This window comes from Cylas formicarius, unplaced genomic scaffold (genome assembly GCF_029955315.1).
Source record: "Cylas formicarius isolate icCylForm1 unplaced genomic scaffold, icCylForm1.1 PGA_scaffold_3__17_contigs__length_32017465, whole genome shotgun sequence".
NCBI classification, from domain to species: Eukaryota; Metazoa; Arthropoda; class Insecta; order Coleoptera; family Brentidae; genus Cylas; species Cylas formicarius.
This window is the reverse complement of record NW_026844326.1, coordinates 14,265,194-14,284,514: the sequence shown is the minus strand read 5'-3', so window position 1 is coordinate 14,284,514 and position 19,321 is coordinate 14,265,194. Positions and strand designations below refer to the sequence as shown.

The window sequence follows — 19,321 nt, the reverse complement described above, 5'->3', positions numbered from 1 at the left end:
GTAATAATCTAGTAATATTCAATGTTTTACTTCCTCGCTGTAATTTTCTTGCGGTCTTTGGATTTCTTACCTATAAACAATAAACCATAAATTTTGCAAATTCCATTCGATCATGCAATTAAATTCCTTAGGCGGAATCAAATGATTTTGAACTCATTAATACTGCGATGTATTTCCTTTTGCAGAACTCGCTGTTTTTTCTTCAAAAATAAAACTAAATGCATAAATAAACTGTTCTATACTATTCCTATTCTACAAAGTAACTAAAACTAACCAAAACTTTGGTAGGCTGCACACCAAACCTGCATTCAAAGGCGAAAGCTTGATATAGCAATAAATCTTCGCTATAGATAAAACTTCTTTCATTTCTCGCATTACCATTTTCAACTTTAGGGAGTTTTGTTTGTCATTAGTTTTGGTTAGTTTTGTAGCATGAGGACAGTTAAACCTTGTCGTCGAGTCTCACCTTTTTTACCCTTCCGTTTGGCTTTACGTTCCCTGTATTCCCTCCAAGCTCTCTGTATAATTCTGGCACAGCGGTTCACCAATAATTTGTACGCCATCTCGTTGTAAATTCTTTCCTCTTCTTCTTTCTTCTCTTGCATCAACGCAACGTACTCCGACTCTTGTTCGTCTATTTCGTCTTCTAGCTGTTCCAGTGCAACTTTTTGCTGTTCGTACCTAAGCACACATTATGAATTGTTTTCGACGCGGATACTCAACAGCTTACTCTGTTATTAATTTGTCATATTCGGCCTGTTTCTCTCCGATATCCTGATCGTATTTCGCCAGCCAGTTGTGAAGTTGCGTTTCGGTTTTCAGTCTATTTGATCTCAGCACTTTTTCATCTAGTAAATGATCTTCGAGAAGCCGATCGTATTCTTCGGTTAATTTCTTGACTTCTTCGGCCAGGTGGATTTGTTTTTCCTCACTCTCGTAACATTGCTGCATCATTGTTTTTTCCGATTCGTGACTAAAACAAAGGTGGAAGGCAAATGATATGGCGCACTAAATTGTGCTAGTACTACGTTCTACAAGTCGAAAAACATATCACGATACTCCCAAACTACAACATATTAGTTAACCAAAACCCATCAAGGATTTCTAGTAAGTAATAAACTTTTACATTGTTGTGGAACATTGCAGTCGCATTTTTAAAAATAAGTAACTACTGTGCCAAAGAGCTGCCATAGTTATTTGATATTCACTCCTGATTATATACCTACAGTGTCTTTTCAATGTTGATTCTGAACTCTTCCTTAATACTTTCAATCTTTTGGTTATATTTTTCAAATGTGGCAATTTTGTCGCTCAATTCCTTGCCGAGATGTTTCCGTTGAATTTCTATTTGGTTCTTCATGTCTAAATTTGGCAGATTGTATTGTTTTCTGATGCGCGTTGCCAATCTTACCGTTTATAGCTGCGGCGAGTAGCACATTGGACTTGTATGCTTGTCTTAACTGCCTATCTCTGGCCTCCTCCTCGGTTCCTGTGACGTATAGTTTTAATTTGGCCACTTCTCTCAATTCTTCGAGGCTTTTAACGAATTCCGATATGGTAGGATTGCGTTTCGGTTTCTTAGAAGTTCTTATTGCGTCGCGGATACATTTGTTATCGACAATTAAATCGATAGCCTGACCTAGCATCGGATCCGGGCTATAATGGGCTATTTTATTACTCTGAGATGTTTTCTGAAAACATTATAACAGGCTGTAGTTAAAGCTGGCTAATAATTACATGCTCTAGTATTAATAATATACTACTTTAAAATAGCCAATTGTTGAGGTGTCATTTATTAAACTTGTTAAATAATAAACTATTTTATCAATGAATTCGATTTTTTTTTAAAAGAAAGTTAAATAGGAATCTGTTTTTTTATGAGAAGTTATACTCATTGATATGATATGATGAAGTAACAATAATTTTGATTTCTTTGGACCGATTTTTTAATAAATATTGTTTTGGGCAGTCATCAACATTTGTATTTTTTTGCTTAATTTCATTGTTTTACAAACAAAGCGAACACATGGGTTTGGAGTTTTTTGTATTCATGTTCTACTGAAACAATTTCTCAAAATCTTGCCTATTCATACCACGATGTAAGTTAGCCTCAGCATTTCATCGGCAAATGCTTCTACCTACAGTTCAATGGAACCCTGTGTCACCCCAGAATGTAATAGTGTATTATGCAACAAGTGCGGTAAATAACATTTGACCCACGAGTTTATTTGACACTAGCGGAGCGCAGCAGAGTGATATTATTAACGACAAAGTAATCATATATCTGAGTATACAAAATTCCCTTTAATATTTTTAATAATAACAATAATAATAGTCTGCATTGAGAATTCAGATGCGTAATATACATAATACAAACATTTTTGATATTACTAGAAAAATACTGATCACATGAAGATCATTTAGATCTGTAGGACTACTTTTTTATTTTATTTGTTAATGATGAGCAGCATAGTGCTAAGAAGATACAAGTGCATTAGTATTATTCAACAAATGAAAATAATTTAATCAAACAATAGAATTCAAAAGAATAAATTAAGATTTTCTTTACAGCATAAAGTACATTTTGTCTTAAACGACTTGATGGAGTTCGAATTCTTCACTATTCGGCATTCATTATAAGGCAATTCGTAGTAGAGAATAAGTCCACTGTAAAAACATCATTATGGCCATAGTTTGGAGGAACATAAAAGTATTCTCTGCCTCGGGTTGGATAGTTATGTATGTCTGTTATAGTAATTGTATTTCTTGATAAATGGAAGCAAATTGTGTTTCATTTTATATATAAAAGTCACTGTGTTAAGTCAAATAAATTATTTTGCACTTAATAACCCTGTTACTTCCAATATAGTCTTTATATGTGTGTAACGATGCTATGCTATAATGCAACTCATGGTTGGTTTTGTTTTTTTCTAAAGTACGCTTTTCTCTGTCATATTAAGCAAGAAGAGTATAGACGAACAATAGTTAACATGTGGTAAGATAATTGACTTATATATTGTTAGTTACGAGCAGTCACTAAGATTCTTCATGCTTAGAATCAATTATAACACCCAAGTTCTGTTACTTAAAATTATTCCAGTGTGACTTAGTTGGTAAGGCATTAAATTTACCTTTAATAATCATACATTTGGCATCAACCACTTATAGAAAACTTCCATTTCTTCATTTAGGATTTGTACTACCTTATCAACATCATGTCCCATTAAATACAGCTAAGGTATCATCAGCAGGTAGTTTCTTATGTGTCGTACAATGTCGTTTATATAGACAATAAAAAGATTCGGCCCTAATACTGTTCCCTGGGGTACACCAAATTGATTTTCCTTTGCATTGATGTATATTCAAAAAAAAAACCTTATTTCCTGAATACGGCTTGATAGATAGTTTTCAATCCATTTCAGAAAAACATCCTGAATACAATATTTTCTTAATTTTGTAAGATTGTAAATTTTAATGTGAGAGTATGTACCTGTCTATTGTCTCAAAGGCTCTTCGAAAATCCATGAAAATCACTCCTACAATTTTCATTTTCATTCATAGCGTTTTTCGAATTTAATAGAATACTTTGCAATGCGCTTTCGCAGGAATTGTTTTTAAAATATTGTATAAACTGCTTATTTACATTTTGATACAAACCTCTTTGTGAAATTATGCTTTTTAACTTTTATTAATAGAAAATGCTTTTTGACATATCAATATTAAAATCACCAATGCATATAAGACAAAAAATAAGCGTCACTGCTGGCTGGTGAATGGTACAGACTAAATATTAATAGTTTTTAGTTGTTTATTCAAAGTTTCACACCTGTTACCCACACATTGTACTTAGCAATGTTGTTAACTGCACTTCTTCTTTAACATAAATTATTGCTTCTCGTGAGCGCCTGCGGTCTGATATTGTATTTATGACGTTATATCCCTCAAGAAGCCTACTAAGGGTTTCCAATTATTAACAATTAAAGTCATTTCAGTATTATGTACAAGTAGGCTTTGTATATTTATGTAAATTTTGATTTGATTGCTGTTTATATGAAGGCTAAAAACTGGGGTAGTTAATTTTTCGCTCCATTTTTGTATTCTTGTCATGTGCGAAATGATTGTAGTGAACATTGGGCACTTTTAACATATAAGCTGCATACTTACAGTCTGTACAGACCATTTCTTGAGATTCACACTAGTCTTTCTTTTGTATTTGTATTTGTGTATGTATTGGAGTCCACCTCCTTTGCCTTTGAAATGTGTTATCACAGACATATTTCTCACAGCCTCTTTTCTGTATGAAATCATTTCAATCAAGAGTTTTTCATCTAAGTTTAAAATGTTTATTCTTGGACACTTTTTATCGAGAATTTTTACATCAAAGTCTTCCTCCAAACTTATCTTGGATACCTTTTGAAACATTCACTAGATCTTTCTGTAGTTTAAAGCTTATTGCAACTGCTCCATCTTTAAGGAACTTCATTCTTGAAATCGCCGCCTTGATTTTTCCTGGATCAATATTTTCTTCTATTTGTGTTTTTGTAGGCATGCTTTCCTGAACTTTCTTCTCATCTCACTTCTCACTTCTCCTTTGGTGTCAATTAACTTATCTTTACACTGCATTGATGCAGGCTCGTGTTCCCTTACATTACACGGGAATTCAGCTCCAATACCTCCGCTTCTGATGATGTTAACTACCCACATAATTTACAGTTTTTCGATTCGCAGATATAACATTTAAAAACGTCTGTTTTCTGTTATTTACAAACAACACACTGAATTTTATAGGTTTTGGCCAGTTGCTTTCGGAATGATATTCCCCATGGGTCAGAAAAGTAGCTTTTTATGATGAAAGTTATATGTTTATCTATCAAATGACTTCGATATTTTAACGTCAGTGGTCGAATATTCATTAGCTAATACTAATAATTCCAATTATTTTTTTCTCATTCTGATTTATTCTTATTTATGGTTGTAGATCACCATAGGTAATTGTAAAATTTCTAACAGTTTTTAAAGTACATTTCATATACTAAAAGGGATTGAACTACGCTGTATGCACTGTAATGGAAAATTTGTTGCATAATACGCCATTCTAATTTGTCATTTCATTTCCCAATAGGATATATTCAAATTACATTTTCGTGAACAATTTTTTTTGAGTAAAAATTTTTTTCCTGGTCTAGTCCTTGCTTGCTTTAATCACACACACGGTATACCCATAATTAATCATAAGTGCGTAGACGAAATTTTCGTTATCTCCCCTAAGCCCTAACATAGCTTTCTAGTGGAAAACACCACTAATATCAGAATTTAAATTGACGGGGCGTTAATACACTTTACGTGTCGAATGTCTTAGAAAATATAACCTAACCTATGATTATTTTCATGATGGATGTTTGTTTTCGCTTTGGTGTTAGAAGCGTTATCTAAACGGCCTTCCTGTGCTTTTTTTTTCAACACAAAACCGAAACTTTTCCATTGATCTACGATCAGGCTCGTGTCAATCTACGCTATTTACTTACTGACGACGTAGTTGCTTTTTTAATTTTGGTTATACTCTCGATTATGCGGCCGAAACTTTGGGGGTCGGCATTGACATTGGAGCCCACATCGCATCCGTATTCCTGGAGCACATGGAAAATAAAATTGCGCTCGCTGGTGGGCATGCTTTTGCGAATAATGTCCCCGTCATTTTCCAAAAGAAGCGGTAAATGTGCCTAAAAATAAATTATACGTTTTGGTGGACGTATAAATAATGAACATTGGAAAGCTTAGAAAATTCAACTTCACTTTATTTTAATGAAACACTATATACGTATATTTACCTAGGATCAATGCCCCTTGAAAAACGCATGGTTTATCTGTTCAGGCATTTTTTAAATACCTCAGATTTATTACTTGAAAATATTATTTAAAAATCAACATCAGCATTGCCTTGGAGAATTAAACTTTTTGAGCTGCCTAATAATTTACCGGATGTCTCGGAAATTAAAAAAAAAGAATAAGTACATTGGCTAATGCTCAAAACTATTTTCGATTTTTTAGATTCACTCCCATTGATTTGTACAAGATCTGCAAACGGACTGACTAGCCCTTTTGTTGTTACGTAAGGCGTTTTTCAAAGGTAGTCCTTATCCCCGTTGCTCTTTCTATTTATCTCATATATTGAAACATACCTTAAATCTAAAACAAAATACGTAAAATGACACAGAAAAAAGAATGCTTACTTTAAAAGAAAACATGGAAGTTGTTAATTTATTAGCTAAAGGAAGAGTTTCAGCTCGTGATTTGCGAAGACGCAAGCAGTTAAAATAACTAAAAGTAAAAAACATATCAGAAGTAAAAGAAAAAGTAAGGTTTTAATATAGACAAAATATGTTTCCAATGGTTTGTGTAAGCTAGCAGTCGGAACATTGCAATGAAAGTGAAAGCTAAAGAAATCGCGACAAATTTGGGTTGTAAATATTTCAGTGCCTCCGACGGGTGGCTTCAAAAGTGGTGCAAGATACATAATACTAGTTTTAATTGCATATCTGGTGAAGCTGCTGCAGTAAATCAAGTAGATGTTGAACAATTTTTCGAGTAACTGCCGTCTATGTTGCTACGCTACCCTACTTTTTTTCCGCGCGTTACCGGATAAAATTTTGTCCTCTCAAAGGAAAATGATGTTTGGGAGTGTGGGTGGAAAGTTGTCTAAAGACAGACAAACCATTGCATCTGTTGATAATTGGAAAAGCTGCTCGTGCTTGTGTTTTAAAATATGTTGCTATTTAAGGATCTTCCAGTGACTTGGAAATCAAAGAAAAAGGCATGCATGACGCGAGAAATCATGTCTGAATGATTGCTCCAGTTCGAGCGAAAAATTGGTATTCAAAAAAGCGGGTTTTTTTGATCTTGGACAATCCCGGCTCGCATCCCAGTGAAGCGTTGAAGCTGAACATGTGAACATTATATTTTTGCCGCCAAACACAACTTCAGATCAAGGCATCACACAAAATCTCAAATTGAATTATCGACACTTGATTTGAACAGAAGGTAAGAGTGCAGACCCATATATCCAAACGACTCAGAAGAAGAAGCAGAAGTAGAAATGTCGGCAGTATTATGCAGTTCGAAATCAATAAATTCATATGGGAAAGCTCTAAGTCATAATGAACTTTGTTAGGGATTATTTCTCTGCATTTCAACATCTAAAAAATCTAGAGAGTTACTATGGAAATGGTCTCCTTCAACACAATAAGGCAAGGTTTCGTCAGACAAACATTTTAGATTTTTTTGAAAAATCCATATTTTTAAAATTTATTTTTTACTTATTTATTATTTACTTATTTGTTGTCATATTAACATTTGGATGAAATACCATACTTTCAATACTTTAAAAATGTAGCGTATTAACGTTTTTTTTTCGCCTTATATATATACATATATACTTATGCACATATTTATATGTGCACATATAATGACATCTATTTATATTTATTATAAGTCCTTAGTGCTCTCCTTTAAACTGACAGTTCCCATATACGGACAAAATTAGTGGAACCGTGTGTGTCCGTTTATGGGAAGTTTCACTGTATACTTACTGAGGCGTTGTTTTTATTTTTACCATCTCTTTTTAGAAAGATGCCCGAAAACGAAGTAATGCTGGCAACAATGATGTCCTGGGGAGCCAGGAAAAAACTCTTTGATTTGATTTGCCGGATGTCTTGCTACACGAGGACCTAAATATTTAGACATTGTACAGAAAATTAAAACTAACTTTGTTTACAGAAATCAACTGCCTCTGCTTTTGTTAGGCTTGAAACAGGATCGATTCATTTAGCTTTTATTGTTTTCAAAATTGTTCTAAACTATCTCATTGAATTTCACAGAATAGAAAACACACGATTTCCTAAGATCTATTTTACCGACAAATTCATATTCTCGATGCTACTTAAACAAAAGGCGTTGCAAGCAATTTTTTTTAAAGCATGTGTTTAGATATCTGGAAAACCGCAAATCTGCAGCGTCTAATACAGCAAAACCTATTCTGCTCGAAAAAATGCTAATTAAATTGTTTGAGTGTTACATTGCTATTTGCCGCCCAGTCCAGCATATGCCAATTCTTATTCTGATGTCACTCACAACTTGTCCTCAACGGCAGAATACTTGGTGCTTCGCAATCGAATATTTATTGACAGATTTATTGCTCAAATAACAACGTGGAACAAGTTATCTCTCTACTTAACCTACATTTATAACAACTTTTAAGTAAACTCTCAAGAAAATTGCTCGTTTGTAATAGACATAAACTAGAAACTCTGGCCATGTTCTGTCAATAGCTTAAAAAAGCTAGCTTTTTTCTGGCATAATCTATTTTACCGGTTGTTAGCAAGGTCTAATTATCTGATCTGATTTATTATTTAAGATACTAAATTATATTAATTATGCAAATAAAACATGAAATGATAGTAATCGAATTTAAGTTTCTTTATTTATCTTTATTGCTTTTTTATTATATTTTTAAAACTTTCAAATATTTAATATTATTATTATTTCAATATAAATTAGCTCTAATTTCTCAAAATTTTTAGGACCGGGGGGGGATGGTGATGTCCATTGTTAAATTCAAGTAAGAAAAAACTAAAGTAAACTGAGCTAAAGTAGTGTAACTTTTTTTATATACAAAGTTTATGCCATCTCTTTTACTAAACGCTCTAGGCGAGTGTCAAAATCTAAATGAAAACCCTGTACACGTTTTCTGATTGCAAGTAAATACCAAACGCACTAGCTGTGAAATCCAAAATATATTTAAATATTTATATAGGTTAATATGTCGCTAATCACGAACGGCAAAGACAATCCAAATACATAAAAAACGCATTTAAAAATTTGTTATAACGCTCTTTCCCGAAAATAATCACACACAAAGCAGCATCTAGCAATAAAGTTGTGAAATAAAGGACTCAAAACACTATTGAAAATTTTTTCTAATCATATAGCGGACATTGGCACTTGCCTCACCATTGCCAACAACAGCAATAGGAATAGTAGGAAGGTTTTTTTTATAAACATGAATAAAAGAGAAATTTGTAGTAAATATTTTTCATTTATATATACGTGTTGCTTTAAAATACAGTCGTTAAACATTGCTGCAAAGGACTTCCGCCGTTTCCGCTACTCGGGAGCGATCGAATGTTCTTGGTAGATTTAAAAGAATGGTTGTCAGTTCTAGGAGTCACGTCATATCTCACTCAACTCAAAATCTAATGGTCGTAGAATAAGTGTCGCATATAGCATTTTGTCAGCTTTTTACTTTTACTTATAAAAAAGAAATCTCTCACTCTAGTTGTTGCAATTTTTAATTGGTTTAATTAAGTATGCATTGAGAAAAAGCCAAAAATTAAGAAGACAGAAGGTATTTTTCGTAAAATGAGCCTGAGCGTAGCAGCATATTTTAAAACTCCCTGTATATTTATGTTCACGACAAAAAACTTCAATGTCAAGTCAGTTCTTATATTTAGAATTGAAAAAAATTGGCTACAACGGAAACCAGAGTTAGGACATTCTCAGATGATAGTATACGATATATATCACAAATTGCTGTAAGGTAGGAAATATTCTCTACAGAAACCTGTTAGCAAAGCAGAACGTCATTTAAAAAAGGGGAACTAAACTCAAATGGCAGAAATATGGTTATTTGCTCAAAAAAATTCTGTTTATCTAAAAAAGTGTGCTTAATAGGATTTCTTAGACCTTAAGATTAAACCATGGACCAGAAAAACCCATTTTACACATACGATGCTTCCTTGCTTCAAACAGAATTTCCTTATTATTAGTGTTTTAGAAACGTTTTTACTATATATTTAACTAGTTATTGTTTGTTTATTAAAATAACTTGTGTAGCGTATTTTACAATATATGATGAATTATATACATTATATCAACAAGTATGACGAGCTTATAATGCTAGATTGCACCGAACCCAGTATTTCTTGGCGAAATAAGGACTAATTATTTAAAATTTCTTTTAAAAATAAATAGTATTTGAAACCACTTCGCCTTTTTGTTTTTTGAATTCTACTCATAGCTTCGTGCCATAAATTATCACTTCAACTATTTGGTCGACGATAATGTTTTAATTTTTTTTTACGTTTTGACATTTACTTTGACGAGGTTATATCACACGGATCAGTAAATGAAGGCCCGTCATGGAATAATTGGGGGTGAGCCGACACGTTATTTGACAAAGGAACATTAAAAAAGCATTCTATCGATTACGACCATTTTAACTTAAAATGTATCCACTATTCGCGGAAAAAAATATCGCGATAATATGGCAATTTATTCAGACTTTTTTGGATAAAATGTGTCCTATAAATACGACACTTATCGCGTTTGACTCGTTAGTTTTCCGCAATGGCTCTCAGGATACTTTTCGCATTATGCATGATATACGGTACGTTGTCGAAGCCAGTTTCGAAGCAAGCCGTACAAGATGAAAGAGAATCTTGCGACAGTTTGGTGTATTGCCGCGGACAGCTGCTCGATATCGTTCAGAACGCCGGAATCTTCACCGATTCGAAGACCTTCGTAGATTTGAGCCAGAAGCATCCACAGCAACAAACCTTGCGAAACTTCGAAGAGCTTTTGAACAGGACCAATCGCAAACCGACTAGAGACGAGATAAAACAGTTTGTAAATGATAATTTCGAGGACAGCAACGAATTGGAAGACTGGACACCACCGGACTTTAAGGAAAACCCGAAATTCTTGGACAAGGTAAAAAACAAAGACATCCGGCACTTCGCTAAGGACCTGGTCGCCATTTGGGCGACTCTCGGTAGAAAAATCAAATCTTCCGTCTTCGAACACCCCGATCAGCATTCTTTGATCGGCGTCCCGAACGGCATAATCATTCCGGGCGGTAGATTCAAAGAATTCTATTACTGGGACTCGTATTGGATCGTTGATGGTTTGATAATTAGCGAAATGGTGGACACCGCCAGAGGTATCGTGGAAAATCTTTTGTCCATGGTGGAAAGGTTCGGTTTCGTTCCTAACGGCGGCAGAAAGTACTATTTAAACAGGTCGCAACCGCCTCTATTAACGGTGATGGTCGAGAGTATCTACAAAACGACCAAGGACGTCGAATGGTTGAACAAGCATATCGGTACCTTGGAAACGGAACTCAATTATTGGCTGGACAAGAAAACAGAAGTGATCGAAAAAGATGGGGTGAAGTACCAGTTGGCCCATTACATTTCGCAGAGCGTCACGCCGAGGCCGGAGTCCTATCGGGAAGACGTCAACACTTGCGCCTATTTTTCGGACAAAGCTGGAAAGGTAAAAATTTCTCTTGTTGGATAGTTTCGTTTGAATAATTTTATTGAACACATTTTAAATAGAGTGGCTAGTAAAAAAGGAAATATGCTTATACTTAATGCTACATTACGTTTCTTAATGCGTGAGAGTAATTAAATGTAAAAATGGCAGGAATCATTAAACAGGGTGGACAATTTTAAGGTTATATCGTAAAGTTTAGATAAATTGCAACGACAATTTAAGATAAATACCGTTTCTAAATTAGGGTTACACTAATTTGCACACAATAGAAAGACGAGTTTGGTGAATGAAGATAACACAACAGCGGCATATACCAGAAGTACTTTGTTAGAATAATAAATATAATAATAATTATAGAGATGGGCAGATAATTATAATTCTAGACAAAATAAAAGCTTATAGAAATAAGAATAATATAAAAGTATTTAAATGGTAATAAATATTATTTAAAAAAAAAAGATTTACACCACATCTTCATTTATAAGTTTTAGTCATTACGTTCCGAGCAGTCAGATGAACTATAATCGTTGGAATTCAAAGGAACTTATAAGCGACTCTACAGTATTTTCTAACATGTTATCAGCCTCCCACATTATCTGTTCTATTTCGATTACAGTTCGACGCACTTACTCCAATTTTCAGAATCCAGTGCTGTAAAAGTGCTGTTATGCCTTGCTACAAACTCTTTTACGTGCTCCCATACCAATTCTATTCGGTTTAATTTACAGTGATCTAGTTATATTGCGATTTCGCCGACAACAAATTTCGTACAAAAGTTTTATTCAAATTTACAATCTCCAGCATCTCTATCTGCAATTGCTTCTAATTTAAATTACACCAATGGATGACGGCATTTTCTTTAGAACAAAGCAATAATTTATTATCTAATTGTCTAATTAATGTTGTTACAACATAAGTTTTTTGAGTGAGTTAGTTCACGCAGAGGGACGTAATTATTTTTTACGAGTAAGAAACACTCGTGTTAATTAAACTATTCAATTAGTATGGGGCAAATGAATATCAAATTTATTTCTTTAAATGGTGAACCTAATTAATTCATTATTATTATTATCAATTATATTTGGTTTAAGTAGGAAAATTAATTGATTATTTCAATTATTGTTTTTGTGGAAAGGCAAAAATATCTCTATTCTTTACTATTAAATTTTTTTTTTAATTAAATTAAATTCTTTCTAAGCAGTTCTATTAATTATTACAAGAATATTTTTTTACATAAATTATTTTTATCTAAATACTTCTACCCTAATCTGCATTAGTAAAATCTTATTAATTTCTAGATTTAGATTACATTTTATTATAGTACATATTTTTAAATGATTAAAGTAGGAATAATTCAAATTGCAAATGGGATAGATAAAATAATTACTTTTGCAGAACTTAGCGAACGAACGAACAATAAGTTTATTGTTGTCCGAATAAATTTCTCCCCCGCTTCTTTCTTTTGGAATTAAATTAATTAAAAATCCACAAACAATTATTGTCTCTGTGCGGTGGTGTGGTTAGATTTAAAAAACGGTCTGATGGGCTTTTGAATTTTTGATATGATATTGTACCACCAAAAATATGGTGCATTTATTGCTTTGACGTTTTAAGTATTGTACAGTACCTTAACTGAAGATCTTCGCAGGACCGTGGTAAAACCCATCCCAACAGATGTTTATTCTCCATTAAGTAGGTCTTGCCTGAGATGGACCAAAAATAAAAACAAGTGACATAGAACCTAATAAATTGCCACTTTGTACTATTTTTTTATGTACATGTTTCAAGAATTGCTCGGCGAAAAAGATTGAAAACATACGCTTGTTAGTGTAGGTAGATAAATTCCTAGGACGGTCCTGTGATGGTTATGGGTAAGGGCAGTGATGGGGAAACTACGGCCCCCGGAAAGGTTTAATCCGGCCCGTTTAAGAGCGCCGTCGTGAGAATGTTTGAACAATAAGATTAAAAAGTACGAAATTAATTTGAGAAAACTATCTTCAAAATTTGAAAGGAGATTTCAGGACTTTAGGAAAATGGAACCAGAGTTTAGTATTTTTGCGACCTCATTCAATGTTAATTACGAAGAAGTTGATGCAAAATCTTAACTTGAGTTAATAGAACTGAACTGTAATACTCTCCTGATACAAATTTTTCATACAGTACCATTACTACTACTATTATAAAAATTTAAGTCCAGATAATTTCCCAAATCCGAAATCATGCAATGAAGATAATTACAATGTTCGCCTCATCTTATATATGCGAACAAATCTTTTCAACAATGAAGCTTAGGAAAACTTCTTTAAGAAACAGAATTACAGATGAGCACCTTTCATGAGTTTTAAGAATTTCTGCTTCGCAAATGGAACCGGACTATGATGAAATTTTGATAAAACAGTCTCAATTTCATTTTTCTCATGCACCATCAACCAGTAATGACACCAGAAAATAAAGTGATATTTTATATTTTGTTCCTTATAGTTTTCTTACCTTTTGCTTTTTTACGATTAAAATAATAAGCGAATGTAATAATATATGTATATGTTTATAAAACACATACATTTTTTAACGATTAAGCATTATTCTTTGGCCCGCTACGATCGTCCAGTTATTACAAATGGCCCGTCTTAAAAAAAGTTTCCCCACCACTGGGTAAGGGTCTGCTCAGCAGGGTGTTCTATAAGGGGCTGTGGTTTTGGATTAATAAACAGTAGACAAAGTTAATCACGGGATCGGTTGTAAAAGCACTATAATTCTGGTCGAAGTATACTTCGTAAATATTCTTTAAAAAACGTGTTTACAATGATTTACATGCAAATTAGTCCCAATAAGCTTTTCTCTGTTTTTATTGATTGGCCGTTCCATAAAAATGATAAAAAAATATATTGCTCAAATTTTTAATTTTCAAAAATTATAACCCCTTGATAATGAATTTCAAAGATTTTTCTTAAGAAGTTGTTGCTTGTGGAGCCTCAATAAAATTTTTGGCAGCCTCTCCAAATAAGGTTGTAAAAAATAAAGCTAAAAACTTTTACTACAACTTTTTTTTACATCTGTGTCAGGTTATGGTTGTCCAGAAGCTCAGGCTTTAAAACTAATAGGATTATGATTGCGATTTTTATAGGTCTATCAATTATTAGTACTATTTTTAAAACACATAAGAGAAAATGCTTCGTAGTACATTCGTGGTTAAGACCAAATGGTCTTTCATCATTTTTATTTATTTTTCAATGCTACCATATAACTCCATTCTATTCCAGGAACACTGCTTCCAAGGCCTGAAAAGCGGAGCCGAATCTGGAATAGATTTCTCTAGTCGCTGGTTGTTTGACGAACATGGCGGCGACAAGGCGAATTTAAGCCACATAGACGCCCAAAGAATAATCCCCGTGGACCTCAACGCGTTCCTGTGCAAAAACTTCGAGCTACTATCCGAATTTCACATCGTGCTGGGCAATCCCGAAAAGGCGGCCGCGTGGAAAGAAAAATCCGAGACTTGGAAAAAATCGATCCAACTTGTTTTGTACGATAGGGATGACGGTATATGGTACGATTACGATCCAGTACTTCAAAAATCGCGTAAAATGTTCTACCCCACCAATTTCGCTCCCCTGTGGGCCGGAGCGTACGACATCAAAATTAAGAATGAGTACGGCAAAAGGGCGGCAGCATATTTTGAAAAAATGCGCATCGGAGAGTTCAAAGGGGGCATACCATCGTCATTGGAAAATAGCAACGAGCAATGGGACTTGCCCAATGCTTGGGCTCCCGAACAGGAACTGGTTATTATTGGACTTTGGTAAACTGATTCATTTTTTGAAAACAGTTATTGCTACAACATTGTGCTTTTTAGGAACACGGGTCATTCTAAAGCGAAACGCTTAGCCAAGCAATCGGCGCAGAACTGGGTAGAGTCTACTTTTAGAGGATTCCAAGAAACTCACGCTATGTTCGAAAAGTACGACGCTACTAGAGTAGGTCAATATGGCGGGGGTGGCGAATATGAAGTTCAAACTGGCTTCGGCTGGACCAATGGACTTTGTATCAAGTTAATAAATATGTACTATACATGCGATTCCTGTAAAAGCAGCAAAGAGAGTAAAGAAAAGAGTGGAAGCGGAAGTAGTAAATCTTCAGACAGTGACAGCTCCAACAGCAGCGATAGTGACAGCTCCCATAGCAGCAGAAGCAGCTCCGATGAAAATGACACTTCGAGTTCGAGTTCCAGTTCGAGTGATGAAAGCGGCAGTAAACGCCATAAATAAGCGGAGCAGTTATAATAAAAAATAAAAATTAATAAAATTGAAATTGAAACAATGGTTTTCTTTGTTTATATTGGTCAGGCCTTAAATATCAAAATTTGCTACTAAGTTAAGTAATTAAGAAAATAAAACTGAATGAAGAAATAGGTCATCATAATTTAAACTAGCGTAAACTCAAACTGAACACTTTAAAATTGAATTGCTGAAATCTAAAAATTTCCAGTACCACAATTTTAAATAATAGTTAAAAATAACTGACTTTTGATATTTATAGTTTGGACAATCAGATCTTTGGTTTGATCCACCTATCTCTTCGGTGACCTTCCGCGAGGACGCTTTTCCTCTAGCTTACCTTCGACTATTAGTGACCTGTTATTTTTGCAATATGACCGATGTATGCTAGAAAATTTCGATTTGTCCGTTGGGACAGATTTAGATGAGTATTTAATTTTTGAAGAACACACTCACTTCTACGATGGGTCGTCCAGAGAATCTATAGCAGCCAGACCTGCAATTGGTCTTCTTCAGTATCCAGGCTTATGCACCATAAGTCGCAAAGTGAATTGAAAAATCTCAACTTAGTGATTTTTTATGACCATATCTCCCCAAATCTTACTTATCTTGGTTACGGCCGTTCGAACCAGTGCAATTCTTCGCTTTACTTGCATGTATTTGTTAACCACCTCAAATCCAAGTATGGTTTTCCGTGAGATTGGTTGTCATTTTGCCGATCTACAATCATAACAGTCGTTTTCATTCAATTTGAATCCAAATTCGGTACTAGATTCCTGGGGACTATGCATAATAAATTATAATTGTTCCACACTTGCTATATTAGCGTGTCGACATATCTCAAATTGTTCACTTCAATTGTTCCTTCCCCCCACGGAAATACCAACTTGCCAGTATTCGAGAATGTCACCCATTGTATATGTTAAATAATTAAGGCCACACCCTTCCTTACTTGAAACTGCTTTGATGCGACATCGTTTATTCTTACAATAAGTCCCTAGTTATTTACATAAAGCTGATGGATAAGTAGGATTAACTGGTCAGGGTGACTATATGCCACGTTTTTTGCTATTGTACCAGGTTGAACGTCTTAGAATAGTCGACAAAGCAGAGGTACATTTTTTTGTTAAATTCTCGTGCTTCCTCTATTAATTGTTGTACGTTTCCTATTTGTCCTGTTGAGCACTTCCGCAATCTGGGGTAGTAGATATGGGGTCTAAGTCTGCTAATGATGATAATAGGATAATTACTACATCTGCCAGATTACCCATTTTATATAATGGAACATGAAGTGAACTACACCATTCATCTGGCCCGATTTCTGTCTTCCATATCCGATTGCACAGAAAATGCAAATTGCTGACTGTCTTAATGACTTCAGTATCTCTGGAGCTATATTTTCTATGTTCGGAACTTTTTTTTGAGGCTTTTTCTTAAATCGCGTATTGAACTTGCGATTTAAGAATCTCAGGTTTATGATCAGCAATCTTTGGATGGTTAATGTTGTTCGAGAGTTCATCATAGCTGTATAGTTCTTCTCACTCTTCTTGTGTATAATTTGTGTAGGGACTTGAAACTCACGTGAGAGGTACACCGCGGATTATAATAATACCAACAATCAAAAATAGAACCTACTAGACTTGTTATATATTAAATAAGAAGCTAACAACTATTTCTTAAATATTTTTTATTTATTATGTTGTATGTATTTTTTAAGCGACAAGTGGATAAAGGAAACAACAGGAAAAATCACACGTTTGTCAAATATTATTTCAGAAATTAGTAAATATGAAGAAAATAACGAAAAATTTATATCAAAAATCTATATTTTATTTTAATTCTTTTGCAAAGTTATGCAGATGATGATGGTTGAAACTGATTTAGGATGCTCACAATGTTGTAAGAAAATGAGTTTGTAAAGAATTCTTCGTTATTATTAGGACACTACCACACCTTAAATTTTGGTGATTCTTTCTCGTGTACGAATAGCATAAATCAGCATTAGCAAACAGCTTTGCAATTTACAATTTGCAAACCGAAATAAAGCAGTTTTCGATTGAAATAGCCCAAACCTATTTTGCTGGTAACGTGTTAAGAAAATTTTAATCTGTTATTCCTTGTAAGGGTAGATTTTTTAAGAAAAATTGAAAAGGTGGATCGGTACGATCTATGATCAATGATTAAGTAAGATTGACCCGATGTACCTCGCTACGAATAAGATATGCTACCGATTTTGAAGAGTCATTTTGTAATTGATGGATCTTCAAGGTCCTCATTGAAAAGAGCGCATGCTTGTCGACTTTCTTCCGGAATAAATGATAGTCGCAATTATTTATCCTCTGCGTAAGTATGACTACTACATTGACTCAAATATTTATGAATGATTAACTACTAAGATGAACACGAATTCTTAATCCTAGTTAGTACAACAACTGTCAATGGGAGTTTTCATGTTATGGTCTGTTCATAGAAATAAGAAAGTGACCAATTGCTTTTGAATGGGATTATACAAGGGTGATCATTAACATACAATGCAACAAGATTATTACCTAAAGTTTCGGAATTTAAATTCTGCTGACATTTTCTCGAGTGTAGATGAAAGTGATCATGATATAATACGGGGTAAAATTTACCAGTTATACCACGAACAAAGCGTTCCTACATTAGATATCTTAATTAGGAGGCTTAAAAAAGATGAAACCGGCATTAAATGTGGCAAAACTACCTTATGGAAGTGTATTCAACACATGGGTTTTAGATTTAAAAAAATTGACAAAAGGCAAGTTTTATTGGAATCTTTTAGAATTCGGAAATGGCGACTGGAATATCTGGAAAAAATTAGGATTTACAGAGAACAACAAAGGCCAATTATTTACTTGGATAAAACCTGATTCGACACCCCGGAAAAAGGTTGGGTTTAGTCAACTGATAAGTGTAAAACAAACGCGCCATCAAAAAGAGGTAAAAGAATAACTACTTTGCATGCTGGCTCTAAGGATGGTTAGATTCCAAATAAACTTTCTCTGTCTGCGAAAAATATTAAAGATTCTTCTCTGGATTACCATGAAGACACCACCGCTGGTTTATTTGAAAGTTGGTTTAAAAACAAACTAGTACCAAACATTCCTCCTAATAGCTTACTTAAATATTTGAAGCTACTAGATTTGCGACTTTGAATACCTTTTTTGATATTTTGGCAGCACAACAACTAACCAACCCTTGGCAACAGGACAATTTATCCTATCCATATTATAAACTAGTACTATCCAGGAAGGTTTTGTTTTTGTTGGTAGCCGCCTTTTTAATTGAATAACTAAGGAAGATAGTTAAGAATATTAACGCAAAATTGCTACTTACCATTACGTTTAACACCGAAATGGTTCTATTTAAAGCTCCTATGGCCCTATCCGCGCGAATTCTAAGTTCCATATCGACTGGTGAAACATTTGGTGGTTTTTCAATGTTGATGTCGGCAAAATTATCAACCTTGTCTCCTCGTTCGAGTACCGAATTGAAAGGCTTGGGCGGTTTCCTGTAAAATGTCTCCATGATTTGATTCAAGAAACTTGACAAATCTCAACCTCAAGGTTTGACACACTCGAAATTATTGTCTTTGATCTATGCACATATCCTGGTAAGGGGCCGACGCTCTTTATTGATCAAACTTTTTGCGTAGCAACCGACAAAATACGAGAGTGTAACTCGCGGTTATCGGCTTC

General features: G+C 34.1%; 2 protein-coding genes across 2 annotated transcripts; one reads left to right on the top strand and one right to left on the bottom strand.

Annotated features, from left to right (window-relative positions):
• Positions 1 to 8: 8 nt before the first annotated feature.
• On the bottom strand, positions 9 to 19,188 carry LOC132699288 (dynein regulatory complex protein 10). Its single transcript, XM_060665923.1, has 7 exons — positions 18,960 to 19,188; positions 5,526 to 5,720; positions 1,412 to 1,691; positions 1,227 to 1,362; positions 731 to 973; positions 467 to 681; positions 9 to 70 (listed from the first exon to the last, which is right to left on the bottom strand). Exons 1-7 carry the CDS (start codon positions 19,149 to 19,151, stop codon positions 27 to 29), a joined length of 1,305 nt encoding a protein of 434 aa, XP_060521906.1. The 5' UTR covers positions 19,152 to 19,188; the 3' UTR covers positions 9 to 26.
• Positions 10,377 to 15,645, top strand: LOC132699705 (trehalase-like). Its single transcript, XM_060666553.1, has 3 exons — positions 10,377 to 11,328; positions 14,589 to 15,127; positions 15,182 to 15,645. Exons 1-3 carry the CDS (start codon positions 10,402 to 10,404, stop codon positions 15,591 to 15,593), a joined length of 1,878 nt encoding a protein of 625 aa, XP_060522536.1. The 5' UTR covers positions 10,377 to 10,401; the 3' UTR covers positions 15,594 to 15,645.
• Positions 19,189 to 19,321: the final 133 nt, after the last annotated feature.

Coding starts and splice junctions, on each gene's coding strand:
- LOC132699705 (XM_060666553.1), top strand. CDS start 10,402: ATGGCTCTCAGGATACTTTTCGCATTATGCATGATATACGGTACGTTG. Junction 11,329..14,588: donor TTTCGGACAAAGCTGGAAAG/GTAAAAATTTCT, acceptor ATTCTATTCCAG/GAACACTGCTTCCAAGGCCT. Junction 15,128..15,181: donor CTGGTTATTATTGGACTTTG/GTAAACTGATTC, acceptor TGTGCTTTTTAG/GAACACGGGTCATTCTAAAG.
- LOC132699288 (XM_060665923.1), bottom strand. CDS start 19,151: ATGGAGACATTTTACAGGAAACCGCCCAAGCCTTTCAATTCGGTACTC. Junction 682..730: donor TATGACAAATTAATAACAGA/GTAAGCTGTTGA, acceptor ATGTGTGCTTAG/GTACGAACAGCAAAAAGTTG. Junction 71..466: donor CAAACGGAAGGGTAAAAAAG/GTGAGACTCGAC, acceptor TATTGTTTATAG/GTAAGAAATCCAAAGACCGC.